The 16,721-nt window shown below is 31.7% G+C and overlaps 2 protein-coding genes, 1 long non-coding RNA gene and 1 other non-coding gene across 4 annotated transcripts; 3 read left to right on the top strand and 1 right to left on the bottom strand.

Annotated features, from left to right (window-relative positions):
* The first annotated feature begins 1,908 nt into the window (after positions 1 to 1,908).
* LOC114173353 (vacuolar sorting protein 39) lies at positions 1,909 to 8,979 on the top strand. The gene is made up of 12 exons (XM_028057678.1): positions 1,909 to 2,469; positions 2,552 to 2,763; positions 3,164 to 3,295; positions 3,377 to 3,520; positions 3,661 to 3,773; positions 4,741 to 5,167; positions 6,045 to 6,368; positions 6,652 to 6,873; positions 7,066 to 7,308; positions 7,481 to 7,927; positions 8,092 to 8,190; positions 8,420 to 8,979. Exons 1-12 carry the CDS (start codon positions 2,067 to 2,069, stop codon positions 8,642 to 8,644), a joined length of 2,991 nt encoding a protein of 996 aa, XP_027913479.1. The 5' UTR covers positions 1,909 to 2,066; the 3' UTR covers positions 8,645 to 8,979.
* A 1,539-nt stretch (positions 8,980 to 10,518) lies between these two features.
* Positions 10,519 to 10,590, top strand: TRNAQ-CUG. The gene has a single exon. It is a non-coding gene; the product is annotated as a tRNA-Gln (tRNA).
* A 2,285-nt stretch (positions 10,591 to 12,875) lies between these two features.
* On the top strand, positions 12,876 to 14,745 carry LOC114166738 (protein RADIALIS-like 1). Its single transcript, XM_028051530.1, has 2 exons — positions 12,876 to 13,708; positions 14,538 to 14,745. Exons 1-2 carry the CDS (start codon positions 13,431 to 13,433, stop codon positions 14,557 to 14,559), a joined length of 300 nt encoding a protein of 99 aa, XP_027907331.1. The 5' UTR covers positions 12,876 to 13,430; the 3' UTR covers positions 14,560 to 14,745.
* A 199-nt stretch (positions 14,746 to 14,944) lies between these two features.
* LOC114166747 lies at positions 14,945 to 16,291 on the bottom strand. The gene is made up of 4 exons (XR_003600016.1): positions 16,153 to 16,291; positions 15,960 to 16,013; positions 15,367 to 15,564; positions 14,945 to 15,273 (listed from the first exon to the last, which is right to left on the bottom strand). It is a non-coding gene; the product is annotated as an uncharacterized LOC114166747 (long non-coding RNA).
* Between the last annotated feature and the right edge of the window lie 430 nt (positions 16,292 to 16,721).

The following is a 16,721-nucleotide window of genomic DNA, read 5'->3' as shown; positions in this document are numbered from 1 at the left end:
AAAAAAAATAAAATATAAAATTATAGAAACAACATGACGAATGATGTGAGAACTAAAAAAATAAAAATATTTAATTTTATAAGTGGGCCATCGGGTCAGCCCACCCCACTCCACCCCGTCTTTAGCCTGCGCGGGTTGTGAGCCTATACAGGACGGGCCTGTGCTGGCTAGCGGATTTAACATCTCAACCTGCCCTGCGTTTTTTTATGTAGGCTAACCCGCTTGGGCTATCCCGAATTGTCATCCATAATATTAAAGCACATTCAAGTGAAACTCAAAGATGGATATAAAACTTTGTCGGCTATTAAAGCTTTACCTAAGATGTTTGAACATTTTTAGTGATGTAATGTTGTTTGAAAGGGAATAAACTATCATACCTTGATTCAAACCAACGAGCTTTAAAATCTTCCAATGTCTAAAACTAACAATAACGAGTTGATTTTTATTGACTTAAAATCAAATAGGAATAAAATAATAAAAACAAAAATGATATCTACGACATAGATAACTACAACAAATATTATCCAAAAAGATGTAAGAAATAAGAAGAGAATGAATTCTTATTTTTTAAAAGGAATATGGATGCGTATGATGGTTACGAGTTTATTAGAGTGCATGTGACATTAATCTTAGGTATACATGGGAATTGGACAACGAACTTAGGTTGAATTCAACATATGTATTCGTCCAAGGAGTTTCTTCGAACCTTTTAGTTGGAAGAATGAATTTGATTTTTATTTTTAAAAAAAGCAGTTTATGAAGTAAAATGCATGTGGTTGGCTAAATTGAAGATGTTTGACAATTGAGACATGTTGTTACAAGATATAATATTTTGTCAATTGTCAATTAGTATTTTGATATAATGGGTTCAACAATTGAGATCGAACATGATAATATAAATGAGTTATATCTTTATGATCAATGTGTACATAGAAAGTTTAGTAAATTGAAGTTTGATACACATGTCCAATAAATTGTCTGAGTATGTCCATATAAATCTTTGGAAATCAACACAGACTCAAACTCAATTTGTAGAGACATATTTCATTATTATCATTAATAATTACTAAAAGAGATTGCAAATTTTTATATATTAAAAAGTAAAACTAAAACTTTTTAAATATTTAAGAAGTGACACATCATAATCAATAATCAATAAGTAGCCAAACTCAAAATACTTAAACATAATAAAGGATTTGAGTATGTATAACATCAATTTTACTATTTTTATAAAAAAAAGAAGCAACGAGGAGACATAAAGTATTTTTAGTACACCTCAACAAAATAGTCATGTTAAAAAGATTAATGATTTTTAGAATGAATAAAATACATGTTATAGAGTTCGTTTGCCTCCTGATAATTGGGTAAAATATAAATATTGTCTTCTACATTATAAACACATATTCCATGAGTGTATGGATGCAAAACTTAAAATATATTAATAATAGGAAGATACTTCACATATTAACACATGTATTTAGAAATAAGTTAGAACTAGTACTAAACGTAGTATATATATATATATATATATATATATATATATATATATATATATATATATATATATATATATATAATATATGAAATAAAACGATTATAACTCGTGTATTTATCTAGTTTTGCAACGCATGTATTTTCCTCTTATATACTCAACAATGGATTATTTAACGAAACATCATAATACAAATTGATTATGAAGAAAAGGTTTCTGGAAAAGAGCACAAGTTAATTTAAACCCATTGCTTTTGAAAACACACTTACTCTAATATTTGGATGTTATTTCAAACCACTAAATCAATTATTTTCTTTTTGACGTGGGATCTGTCTAGTGTTTTAGTTATTTCTTCATAATTTCATCTGATCCAAATGATAGCATTATTTTTTTGAAATTCGAATTTTCACTATTTCATCACAATTTATGGTCTGAAAGAATGAACTCAATAAAAAACGAAAGGCAAAATAAAGCAAGGGGTTAGTTGTAATCAATCAATGTATGCAGCTGTTTTCCTTTGTAAAGTTGTAAAAAGAGAAGGGTGTGATTGAGTTAATGAAGAGGGAGTGAGGAAATGGTGCACAGCGCGTACGATTGCGTGGAGCTGGTGCGTGAGTGCCCCGCCAAGATCGAATCCGTCGAAGCCTACGGTTCCAAGCTCCTACTGGGTTGTTCCGATGGATCGCTCCGAATATTCGCGCCGGAAACGGAATCCTCCTCCGATGGCTCCAAGTCCTACGCGTTGGAGAGGAACCTTGTCGGGTTCGCGAAGAAGCCCGTGCTATCAATGGCGGTGGTGGAGTCGCGAGAGTTCCTCATATCGCTCTCCGAATCTATCGCTTTCCACAAACTACCTTCCTTCGAGACTATCGCGGTGATCACCAAGGCCAAGGGCGCCAACATCTTCTGCTGGGACCACCGCCGAGGCTTCCTCTGCTTCGCCAGGCAGAAGCGCGTTTGCATCTTCAGACACGACGGTAACGCCGATTCATTTTCCTTCCGTTGCGTTTATCAATTGTTGTCGCGGTTAATTGAAATTGAGAGTGGGAGCGCGTGCAGGTGGCAGGGGATTTGTGGAAGTGAAAGAGTATGTCGTGGGGGATGCGGTGAAATCCATGTGTTGGTGCGGCGAGAATATATGTTTGGGGATTAGAAGAGAGTACGTGATTCTGAATGCTTCGAATGGAACTCTGTCTGAGGTTTTCACTTCGGGGAGACTAGCGCCTCCTCTGGTCGTTTCTCTTCCCACTGGAGAACTCCTTCTTGGAAAGGTATTGTTCCTTTCTAACGCATTGCGCGATATATTGGTGTATGTTAGGTTTTATGTTGGATTATCCAAAATTACATTGAACTATCCATTACGTGTTTAGTAAATTTTCTTATGTTCGGTTTCATGATGAGGAATTGACTTTTGTTGGGTCCAGAATTGATTCTGACCTGAAGCAAGTTCAGGTGGCTTTTTTATGTTGGATCCATCATTTATGGTGAAATTTACCACTAACTTGCTTTTATAACAAAATCATCCAAACATAAATAACTATCACTTCAAAAATCAATATTGTCATCGCTTATCCAAAAACACGCATAATATTCGTGTCAATTTTTGTGTTTCGTACTGCGTGTTTTCTTAGGTTAGAGGAAGAATTTGACATTTTTTTATGTATTTTTTAGGAGAATATTGGGGTTTTTGTGGACCAAAATGGGAAGCTTCTTCCCGAAGGTAGGATTTGCTGGTCTGAGGCTCCTTTGGAAGTTGTGATTCAGAAGCCATACGCTATAGCTTTGCTGCCCAGATTTGTGGAGGTAACTGACTGTCTGAAACAATTTCATTGTTCTTTTTTTGTCAAGTAGCTATGGATTGATTGATACGGTTTCGTTTTACAGATTCGATCTCTCCGAGCTCCTTATTCGTTGATACAGACAGTTGTTCTTCGAAATGTTCGCCACCTTTGCCAGAGCAATGATTCCATGATACTTGCTTTGGATAATTCAGTTCATGGCCTCTTCCCTGTTCCCCTAGGAGCCCAGGTATTGCTAATGTTGTTGAATGATTGACGCCTTTTTGATTTGTCACCTGTTTCTGGCTTCCAATGCAAATGGCTGAGCAGTGAATCACATTTTCGTTTTTCTCTACACTATCAAATTCTGTACTTAATTTTCTATTGCAGATAGTCCAATTAACAGCTTCTGGCAACTTTGAGGAGGCCTTGTCACTGTGCAAACTTCTTCCACCTGAAGATTCAAGTCTCCGTGCTGCAAAGGAGGGTTCAATTCATATAAGGTTAAATGCCATTTCGAGATTCTTCCTTCTGAAAAACAAATCCAGACATACTGCCTCTATTTTGTTGAATACATTTGATTTTATGTCCATCCAAATTCTGAGCATCGAGCACTGATTAGCTGGTTTTTTAAGTTTGTATTGATTCCACATTCTCACATATTAGTTTCCACAAGCCTTGAAACTTGTAGGATTCAGTAGTTATGATTGAAATAATCTCACATAGGAGGTATGGTCTAGCTGTTTACCTGGAGTTTGTACCAATGTGATCATGATATAAAATGTAAACAATAATAGAAATGTCTATTACTTGTTATATTTGTTACTAAGTGTTCCTTGTATAAGAGCTTATTAAGCTTATTAGTAGATGTGGCTAATCGAAGTGTTACTGAGTGACTCCTGTTATCATGTTAATAAACTTAATAGTAGCTGTGACTAATTTGTTTCACCCAGTAGAAGAGAAATATATTCTCTTCTTTCACCAATGGGTAAAGCACATATAAAAATATTGAAAATCTCGGATTATGTATCGTACAATTCGATTGTGGTCTGTACTACTGGGAATTCCTATATTTTAGAAAATATATCCTAAACTATATGTTAGGCGTAACCATTTTGATATTGTATGTAGTTGTATTATTAGGTTCATAAAAATATTTTACAATATCTGTGTTATAATAAAAAATCTTTACACTGGTAATTAAAATCAAGAATAGGTATGTAAAATCATTTCAGCTATAATTTGGCCCCAAAACATCTGTATACATGTTGACAGTTACTGAACTCCTATGAGTTGCATAATGAAGCCTACATTAATGATAAGGTTAATTTTTTCTTGGTGGAGGATGTTGCCTTTCATGAATTTATATATATTAGTAGTTTTTCCAAATTACATCAGCTCAACATATTAGTCATTACTTTATATTTATCCGAAAGGGCTGTTAAATGTGTTTCTATTATGTTGTTACAGATACGCTCACTATCTTTTTGAGAATGGGAGCTATGAAGAGGCTGTGGAACATTTTCTGGCATCTCAAGTAGATATAACCCATGTGCTTTCACTGTATCCATCAATTATTCTTCCAACCACAACTATTGTTCACGACCTAGAAAAGTTGGACATTTATGGGGATGCTTCATATCTCTCAAGAGCTTCTTCAGGTGTGTCAGATGATATGGAACCCTCATCAACATCTCATATGTCAGAATATGATGAGAATGCAGCACTTGAATCAAAAAAAATGAACCATAATATGCTTATGGCTCTCATAAAATACTTACAGAAGAAGAGATATAGTTTTATTGAGAAGGCCACTGCTGAAGGAACTGAAGAAGTCGTTTTAGATGCTGTTGGGGATAACTTTGCATCTTACAACAGGCTTAAGAAATCAAACAAGGTAAAAAAAATAAACTAGTTTTATTATATCTTCTGTTTTTTGCGCACTGAATACATCTGCAATGTGTGATAACAATGGTTTTTGGGGTAAAATTTACAAGCCATAACTTTCAATGGGAAGTCGACTAGGTGAGTGTTATGCCATGTCTATATAAAGGTTTATTTTTGTCTGTGTGCATCCATGTGAATGTGTAAATAAATATGTAGCGTGTATCATGTGTGAGAACATACTAAGATTTGTTATTTGTTCGCTGTTACGTGGTACACCCCCCTTCCCTCAATGCACACATTCAAGATGGATGGTAGAGGTATCAAAGTGAGACAACCCAACTCATACATGTTTAACTAAACGCAAGTTAATTCAACTTGACTCACTTTTATACGTCAGAAATTTTGTGTCAATTCAACCAACCACGGGTTATTGAGTTAGTGGGTTGTTTCACTCAAGTATGTTTTGTTCCCTTAACTTGTTTCATATATTTCTTGCAGTCCAATGGATTGACTAGTGGACTCACCTATTTATAATAGTACAATCAAGGTGTTTACATATTTCATAAGTATTTCACTATGAAGAAATGATACTATAAGGATAGTAAGTGAAAATCAAAGTGTTACTTATATAATTGAACAAACAAATAAATTAAACATCCAAATTATTCAAATACTATTGAACAACATTCTAGTCTTAAAAAGACTAAAGTGTCAACCTACATAATTAAAAGGTTTGAACCCATGTTGACACCCCTTATTGATGGTGAAGCTGTGGGATGCATGATGTCCTTTATTTGTTTTGAAATATTGGAACAGTTAAATAATAGTATAGATTTTAACTCTGTTGTTACCGAGGTTATCACTTTGTAATTATTATCATGTTTCAGGGGCGTGGTAGTATGCCTGTTAGTTCTGGAGCTCGGGAGATGGCTTCAATATTGGATACTGCTTTACTCCAAGCTTTGCTTCTTACTGGACAACCTTCAGCGGCTTTAGAGTTACTGAGAGGTGTTAACTACTGTGATTTGAAAATATGTGAAGAAATACTTCGAAAAGACAACCACAATGTTGCTTTATTAGAACTTTACAAGCACAACTCATTGCACCGGGAGGCTCTTGAACTTCTTCACAAATTGTTGGATGAGTCAAAATCTGGCCAGTCTAAAATTACACAAAGTTTCAAGCCTGAGGATATTGTGGAGTATCTCAAGGTAATTTTCTGTTGTTATTAAACATATGAACTTTTTGGTTCTGTGGCTCTGATATGTAACAGCAAATGTTTGAGAGGTTTTTCATATGTTGGTTAATTGACTTAATTCAGTTATTTTCCTCTGCCTGGAGTTATGCTGGAAAATGTTGACTCTGTAGTCACAACTTAATTAGAAACGTATTCAATCTCCATTACTTAGGGATATTAAGTTTGCCAGAGAACTCCGTGACAAAAAAAAATTGTTTCTGATTCTTATTTTTTAATTTGGTGGGTTTCTGATGCAGCCGCTCTGTGGGACAGACCCCATACTTGTACTAGAGTTCTCAATGCTTGTTCTTGAAAGCTGCCCATCTCAAACTATTGAGCTCTTTCTGTCTGGAAACATTCCAGCTGATATGGTGAGCTCATATTTGAAGAAGCATTCTCCAACCATGCAAGCTAGGTACTTGGAGCTCATGCTTGCAATGAATGAGAATGCGGTATCTGGCAATTTGCAGAATGAAATGGTGAGAATGACTTGCATTTTTTTCTACTTTTTCTTTGGGTTGGGAAGAAGGGGGGTGAACAACGATTTCATGGAAGTAGCACTTAAAAAAAGTGGGAAAACATTACTTTTCTGCTGCTTAATTGTCAGCATGGTTTACTCATGATTAATAATGAGAAAATTCTGTATTTATTTACAGTGTTTTGTAATGTAGGTACACATATATCTTTCTGAAGTACTCGATTGGCATGCTGGTTTATGTGCTCAACAAAAATGGGATGAGAAAGATTATTCCCCAACAAGAAAAAAATTATTGTCTGCCTTGGAGACCATTGCAGGATACAATCCAGAGGCTTTGCTAAAACGTCTTCCACAGGATGCTTTATATGAAGAGCGTGCGATATTGTTGGGAAAAATGAACCAACATGAACTGGCATTATCTTTGTATGTTCACAAGGTATATCAATTAAAAATCATCTATTTACTGTGAAGGGAAGATGCATAGATGATGTCATTTTCTGATATCCCTAAGGCACTTCAGTTCATTGTTTCATATTGAATGTGTACTATAAATCACTGTTTTAAACTAATGAATATTACGGTAAATGAGTGTATTTTTTTGTTTATAGCTCAATGCTCCAGAACTGGCATTGTCATATTGTGATCGGGTCTATGAGTCTATGCGCCAGCCATCTGCAAAATATTCCAGTAACATATACCTTGTTCTTTTGCAAATTTATTTGAATCCTCGAAGGACCACAGCAGGTTTTGAAAAGAGAATTACAAATCTATTATCCCCACAGAATAAAACCATTCCAAAGCTTACTTCTACGCCATCCATGAGAAGTAGAGCTCGAGGGTCTAAGAAAATTGCTGCAATAGAGGGTGCAGAGGACACAAAAGTTAGTTTAAGTAGCACTGACAGTGGCAGGAGTGATGGTGATGCAGATGAATATAGTGAGGGTGGTTCTACTACTATCATGCTTGATGAGGTCCTTGATTTGTTGAGCCGCAGGTGGGATAGAATAAATGGAGCTCAGGCCCTTAAACTTCTACCGAAAGAGACAAAATTACAGGTATCCATTTCTTGTTGGTGCACCATAGAGAAACACACATCAAAAGCTTTTTACTGGTCTATATTTTGCTGTTACTTGTTTCGTTCTTTTGGGAGGTTTATTTTGCCAAACATTCATTAGTTTCTTCAATCTGGTTGGTATAAGAAATATATTATAATCTGCAGGACCTGCTCTCATTTCTTGGACCCCTTTTGAAAAAATCAAGTGAAATGTACCGAAACTGTTCGGTGATCAAGAGCTTGAGACAAAGTGAGAACCTTCAGGTAAGCATATACCAGGAACAAAATTTCATCTATTAATATTTTAGGGGGTCTTGTAGGATATTTCTTGCTTTTGGATGGATTTATTATACAACATCATTATCTCGTACCTTCTAGTAATTGTACTGTAGGATGCAACATGGCAGAGCAAATAAGCAACTCTGTTGCATATTCAGATACTTCTGCTTTGTTAAAATCTAGCCAGCGGCATGATTTACTTTGTTTCACACAGGTGAAAGATGAACTGTATAGTCAGAGGAAAACAGTAGTGAAGATAACCGGAGATAGCATGTGCTCTCTGTGCCATAAGAAAATAGGGACTAGTGTTTTTGCTGTCTACCCAAATGGTAGCACTCTCGTGCACTTTGTCTGTTTCAGAGATTCTCAAAATATGAAAGTGGGTGGCAAAGGGTCTCAATTGAAGAAGCGATTAGAAACTGCTGGCTATACCAATTAGTGCTCCAGTTGTGTTGTTTGAGTGTGCTTTTACACACGGAACCTGCTGATTGGTGGATTATGATGATCCTGCCACTATAATTTCCCCTTCAAAGTCCCCTTTTCTTGCCGTCAATTTGTGTGAAAAGTGACATTTGGTATTGTGAAGATCTAGAAATTGTGAAATTGCGTAGGTGAATGCTTATATTTTTTTCTTCATTTCTAATGTAAATATTGATGAGTTAGAGGATCAGACATTTATTTTGAGCATTGAAAGGGAATATTTCCTCCCTCACGTGTTATATTGTCCGCACCAAAATGAGAAAGTCAAATTTCAGTATAAATTATTATTAACAATGTGATGATAGCACATACACCAGTTATCTGTTTTGAGTCACTAACTTCTCTTAATTTTTAATTAATTTCTTTTATTTTTTTTAAATTGATTAAGTTATATAACTTTTTACGAAAAAAAAAAAATACTGAATTCGTTTTCTGAAAAGACAAAGGATTGATAAAGAATGATAGTAGTCACAGAAAAATGACGATAACAATAGCTAAACTCACCTCAAGTAAAATTGGAATTCACGAAATTACAAGATAGGTGGAAATTCCTTCGGCTTAAATTATAATAGTTTTTTATTATTTAACAATGGGTTTTCAAATTTGATACCTAATAGATTATAAAATTTTGGTTTAAGGTTTTTGCAAAAAAAATGGTCATTTATATTTTATTTTTGAAATATTTTACATTTTTGTTTTGGTTCTTTAATCTATTTTCTTGTACGATAATCTATATATTTTTCAATACATAGAATCTTCTTAGTAGATATAATAAAAAACGTTAGTGTTTTATCATCTATGTTACTTATGATGTGTTTAAATATTATGTAATAAATTGTTTGATGTATTTTCTTATATATATATATATATATATATATATATATATATATATATATATATATGCATTCGAAGATAACATGATAGAATCGTCAACTTTCTTTCTATTTTTACTTGAACTCAATTCTATTATAGTTATTATCATGTTATTACTTTTCTTCATTGTAATTGCTATTACTCTCTTCATTTTTTATTTATTATTATTATTATTATAAATATTTTCACTTTCATTCTTATCTAATAATAATTCTATTTTATGTTGTCATAATAATCACCAACAATGTTAGCACAACTACATTTGTACATCATTATTATTGTTACCAAAAACATTTGTTATCACTTTCACACGATGAAAACATTGTTATCATCATTATTATTTTTATTATTAATATTAACATGTTATCTTCATTGTACCAACAATTTATTATTTTTATTTTAGTTTTCATACAGTGTTTTTATCATTATATATTACTATTTTGTTATTATGCGGTTATCATTATTACTATTTTATCATTTTTCCTTTCACTTCACTTGTTTATCAGTTTAGTAATGCATTTCTTCTTAGTCAATCTTATAAATAATATTTTTCATAATTCACCTTTTAATGAAAATACTAATTATATGAGTAAGATAAGAAAGAAAACATATACAAAATTTTCATAGTTTTTATTCCCAAGGTGAGATTTACAGCAAATAATGGACAAGTAATTATAACTAAAATTATTTTAAAAGGGGAATTTTAGAAAACAGCTATTGTAGCAAAATATAAAGCATTTATAATCTTACATTTTTGTATTTTATTTTTGATGATTAAGGTTAACCAACTAAAAATGGTTTTCTGAAAAAAACTATGAATCAAATGGAAAAATAAATTTTAATAATAATGTATTAGACAATAAATTTAAAAAATTATTACCAAATCAAAAATCTTTCGTAAAGTAAGTTTAATTAGTAGTATAGTAAAGATAATTTAAGAGCCCTGTGATACCAACAGCTGGTCCCATGGTCTAGTGGTCAGGACATTGGACTCTGAATCCAGTAACCCGAGTTCAAATCTCGGTGGGACCTAATTTAATTTAGTGTTTTTGGCAGCTGATTTATTATCTGTTATTAATAACTTCTAATTTCTTCTTGTTGATATTTATTAATAAAAATTAAGATGATAATATAAAACAATAAAGGTAAATTTGGTGGTACATTGCCAATATTATTTTGGAAAGTCAACAAAATGAAACAAATTAATTATGTTTATTACCTATAAAAATCTCATACATAAGTTTTACTTGTTGTAATAAAACAGTAGCCTACTTAAGTAAGTACTGAGTAATTAGGATTAAATTAAATTATATATATATATATATATATATATAATTCACCAAATACAATAACACTTACAAACAATTTAATCATATTAAGATACATATTGGCTTACATAAAACAACATATTTAACTAATAACAATTTTAGCACCCTATATATAATATACCCTTATGAAATTTTATCAATTTCAACTCAAACCAATACTTTTAATTCACATTAGAAAGTGTAATTTTCCTACAAAGCTAAACTATTTACAAACATGAATGCTATTGTTATAATAAGGTTTAGGAGAAATTTATACATTCACCTACATGCCATTATACTTTATAGATGCATATTTTATTATTAGTTAAACTTTATTACAAATTAAAAAAAACTTATTAAACAAGAAGAAAACTCATAAAATATATGGTTTATATAGTAAACCTTTTAGTAATAATAAAAATACGTTAAAAATATATTATCAACATTTTTTAAATCAGAAAAGAACTCTTTCAGAGTTTTACCATTTTTTTTTCCAAGTAGAAAGGGTTTTTTGAAACAAACAAATTTATAAATCAAAAGCATTCTTTCATATTGTAAAAGTGTATCTTTAATTTTAGTTTCATTTAACCCAATTATGGAGTCAATCCAGAGTTTATAATTTATTTTTCAAGCTAAAATTACTTTTAATATTTTCTATATTCAAAATATCGATACCAAACTTCAAAGATTAAAATAAATATACAAGAGTTGGTAAAAGATTTACGCGAAGTATAAAATATTATTTCAATTTTATTATCGCTATTCTTAGAAGATGAAAATGGTGACGCGTGTCCTTGCACAGGATGATGAAGGTACTTAGCACGTGGAATTTATAATATAATATTACATTGTGGTACCTAATACATTTATTAAGAACATTTATAAAATCTAAATGCAATATGGAGAACTGATAAGTAAACCACGTGTTACTGTTTTTTAGCGTCCTATGTTTTCTCTTCATTCAAAAACGGAATTGCTGGCAAGGCTAACGTCTTTATCACTTCAACATCTATATTCCCTTGTTTACTTAAACTCCATAATTTTATATAACTTTAAATATATTATTACTTCTAAAATTAAAATTTATCTATTTCTAAAATTTTAATCTATTTTGATCTTCAAATTTTAAAATTAATAAATATAATATTTTTAACCTATTTTTTTATGTTTTAAACAATATTTTACATTAATATCTCAATTGGAACTTATCAAATAGATAAATACATCATCCTAAATTTTCATTTGACACGTAAAAATAATTTTATTTATTAATTTTAAGTTTAAAAATTTGATACAAAAATGAATTTTAATTTATATAAAAGAATTTAAAGACAAAAAAATATATTTAACCTTTTATATAATTATGTAAAATAATTTTATTAATTTTAAAATATTATTTATATAAATGCATAAATAGTGGTTGTGAAAAATGATTTTCGTTACTAAATAAATGAAAAATGCATATTATATAAATATAAAAGTTAATGTTCTTTTATTGTCACCACGGAAAGTAACTTTCTTTTCAACTTCTTATCAGAAGTGACTTCCCATTCTTGCTGCTTCAGACCCCAAATAAATAAGAACAGCATCGATTGTAAAAACTATGCAACTATCTTAAAGTAACTCTTTTAACAATTTTTAACAATCGTATTTTAAAGTGAGTTTATTATTATAGTTCTTCAATTTATGTGGCAAGTCCCACAAAATTAACTAAGTGCAGTGCGATGATCTAAAGTTCTTAGAAGAAAAAAAAAACTTAATGAACCAATCGCTGATGAACTTTCAAAACAGTATAATAATAATCACGTCTACTTAATCAAAATGTGAGATGAGTGCGACTCATCTGGTGGAAAAAAATAAACATTGAAATTCACTAGAAGAGTGATATCATTTGAGAAAAAGAGATTTGAGTAATGAAGCTAAAAAAAATACAATGAGATAATAGGTTTTCTTTTGGTAAAGTAAGATAACACTATCATGATAGGGTTTGCATAACAACTACAATAGCTTCTATTATCTACCATTACTTGAACCAAAATGCGAACAATGCATATAAATTCACTATGTTAATCTCTCTAAATTATTGTTTAGTGTTTCAAATATCACATGTACTAAACCAGTAGAACAAACATGGAATACTGGGTCCAAAATCCTTATTTAAGTTTCAGCCGTTCAGGACAAACACTAGAATACTTGAAAAGGAAGCAACTGATTAATCTTCAGGACTTAAATCCTTTCATTAATCTTCCCGCTGCAAAGTGATCATATTATATAAACACAGTATTAATAACTTGTACTTTTGTTTGACAACTTGCAAACTTACCATATATAGTTTAAAAGACGCACCAATTACTAGTTTTGCAGTGTCATTTCTTGAATCTAGTGTCCTTATAATATTCACTTCAACAACTTCCTACTTCATTGTGTTTCCCACCAGTCTTCTACAGTTCTATCCATTGTTTTCTCACTCATCTTAAGTCCCTTTTTGCAGTCAAAGATTCTTCCTAATTTAGTGACTAGTTGTCCAAAGGATTTTCACTTTCTTCACGTCTGATTTTTGTAGCAATGACATCAAAAACACTTTCTTCTCCAAACACCAGTCTAAGATGGACACCCCAGAAGAACAAACTGTTTGAAAATGCCTTGGCAATATATGATAAGGACACCCCTGACCGTTGGAACAACATAGCTATGTTTGTTGGAGAAACAGAAGCTGAAGTCAAGAGGCAATATGAGATGCTCCTTGAGGACATAAAAAACATTGAGTCAGGCAAGGTTCCCCTCCCTGCTTACAGGAGAAATGCTGGATGTACCAAAGTAAGCATCAGCAATGCAGAGCAAAGGTAACATATGTTATTCCCTCGTTAGCATTATTGTGGAAACAAATTTATGATTCCACCAAAAGTAGAGTTGTTCCTCTCTCTCAATGTATGAAACTATCAGTTTCCAATAAGTATGACTTCACTGATTTATGTTATGCCACATTTTTCAAATCACGGTTCGCCTAAAGGAAATACTTGATGTGTTCAATGGCTATTATTCACTACCTGACTAGTATGGCCTGATGTTGATCCCTATATACCATGAGAATAATAGTTTTTCCAATAATTATTGACTACAAAATGCAGGACAATTAGGAAAAGTTGTTTGCCTACCCCCACCTCAAAAACCGAGGCAACGAGTGATGCATTTAGTTTGAATGCGAATAGCAACAGTCAATTTACTCTCTTATTCTCATGCATATCGTGAGAGATGTAGATCAATTTCAAGATAATTCTTTGGTATATATTTGTAGAAGAACAAATGACAATTAGTTTATATAATTAAAATCAATTTTGAAGAAACTAAATAAGATACTTTTTATGAATTAAGTCTTTAATTTCCAAAAAATTTAGTTTATTTTATCTCTTTAGTTTCTTTTCATATAAGTGTCTAATTTGGTACTGAAATTTTGTACAACGAAGATAATAACATTCGTAGAAAACTCTAGAAAGATAGTGCTACAAAGTGTTCACCCCTCATCATTTATACTTTTAACTGGATTAAGACCAATTTATACTTCATGATGATGTTTAATGTACCTGACCTTAATAGGGACGATGAAGTGGAGGATCACAAGATAATATTCCACTGTACGCTAATTGTACTTTTTTTGTCACAAATTATGTACAGGCTGAGGGATTTAAAACTATGAAGAAACCTTCAATGTGAAGAGGAACACCATTTTTTGGGAAGTCATTTTAGCATTGCTCTTCATTACCTCTGTTTTTTCCTTTGAACTGGATGTTGTAAATTTCTTCCGTGATTAGCATTAACCATGCATCTCTTTTTATGTAAGAACAGATAAAAGGCTTAAGAAGCAATGATGCAACTTCATATTTTAAGAAATTGAGCATTAATAGTTAACTACTCCTATGAGGACTAAAGCAGGTGCGGAATATCAAATAAACAAGAGAATTTAATGTTGACTTCAGTATGCTCACTGAATAGTTATAAATTCTACAATCACATGCAACAATAAAGCAAGCTCCCACACAACTATATGGGCTCTGATTAGAAAATAATTTTTTTTTTTTCAATAAACTAAATTTAAATCATATTTTGGATAAATTAATATAAGAAAGCTTCTACAATTTATCTATTGTATGACTATGTGGGTTTAAGTAGTTAACAAATGAACAAACAACTAGGCAGTGAAACATAAAGCATCACATCACATATATTATTCCTGTTTAAAGCAAAAGCATGCATTCTATAAGGCTACGGGTGTCTTATAAACTCTCTTATCACTTTATTGATGATGATTCAAGAAAGCCTTCTAGTCTTTTGTAGATTTGTGAAGGGGTACAGAGTCACCTTCATTTGTGCTGCGATCATTTTTCCCAAAAAAGTTTGATGCATCTAATATCTGTTCCAAACAAATTATAATTTATCACTTACCACAAAGCGGACATCACAAACAAAGACCTTATAAGATGCATAAATCTTCAAAGAAATCTACCTTTTGAATTGTATTTCTCAAGCACGTCTTGTGTTCGTCTGCGGATGCTTGTATGAACTCATGAAAGTGATATCCTAAATTGGACACGAAGCTTCCATTGTCAGACTTCTTTCTTTGGCAGAATGAGACTCTTGATGCTGATTTGACTGGTTGTTGCTCATCAATCTGCTAGTTGTTGGAATCCATTCTAGCCAGCACCTAGCACCATTATGTATTGTGCTTTAAAACTGATATTGAATGGAACTCACTTCCTTTAAATTTCTTGGGTAATTGTATATAACTCAATTGCTAACACATTTTTGCTCTGAAGATTAATTATATAGCTTGACCATTATGAGCCAATTATAACAAAATTTACTACAAGAGGCAAAGTTCATTACAATGAACTGATTTGATTGATAGTTGTTGAAGTTTGAAGCTAAATTTGTTTATGTGTGTGTATACGTTCATGCACCCCTTACACTCCTTCCTAAAATTGAAATTTACATCTGAATTTGATGGGATACAATTTAAATTACATAGACAAAGATTAAAGTTAAAACATGCTGAAGCATATGGAGACAGTTGTAAAAGAAAAAAAAAAAATAGCGTACATAGTTGTAATTTGTGGCTACTCGCGGGGTTATCACACTAAGCCCATCAAACATCTGCCAAAATTTCATAAGAGAGAAAAAAAAAACATAAACTATTGGAATCGCTGGTTGCAAGGAAGCATCTAATTAAAAACACAAAAACCAAAAACTTATGCATGGAAAAAAGGAGAAAGAAAAAACGAAGACAACTTACTTTGCGATCGCGCGAAGGAAAGAGAAGAACCATGAGCGATGGGTGAAACAATAGAAATGGTTTCGTTTGGGGAAATACAACAACCCACACCGCACACAGCATTCAAGTTCAGAACTGAACAGTTCCTTCCTGATTAATAGCAGTCCAGCCCAAAGCCCACTATATAATATTTCTTATATTTTCAAAATACAGTAATAAAATTATTTTTAAAGATATGATATATAAAATCAATATAGTCACAGTTAACATTAAGAGTAAGGGTTATATATTTTAAATTCGTATTTTTTTAAGGTTGTTTATTATTTATTTTATTTAAAATATATACAAGTGATTATTATAATATATATAATAGTTATTATATTATTAAAAGACATAAGATTTATTGATATGTCGTTATATACAAGAGATTTAAAAAAAATTAAGAAAAAAAACATAAAAGTATAAAAAGATATACCTAATATTTTATGATTATTAGGAGGATTATCTGCCTGAATTTTCTTTGGATTTAAGGATGAATTTTCTAAGAATTTAAAGATGATAGTGAAATCCACATAAATATATGTACTAAT

The sequence above is a fragment of the Vigna unguiculata genome, chromosome 2, assembly GCF_004118075.2.
Source record: "Vigna unguiculata cultivar IT97K-499-35 chromosome 2, ASM411807v1, whole genome shotgun sequence".
NCBI lineage: Eukaryota > Viridiplantae > Streptophyta > Magnoliopsida > Fabales > Fabaceae > Vigna > Vigna unguiculata.
The sequence above is the reverse complement of the archived record's forward strand: the minus strand, read 5'-3'. Positions and strand labels throughout refer to the sequence as shown.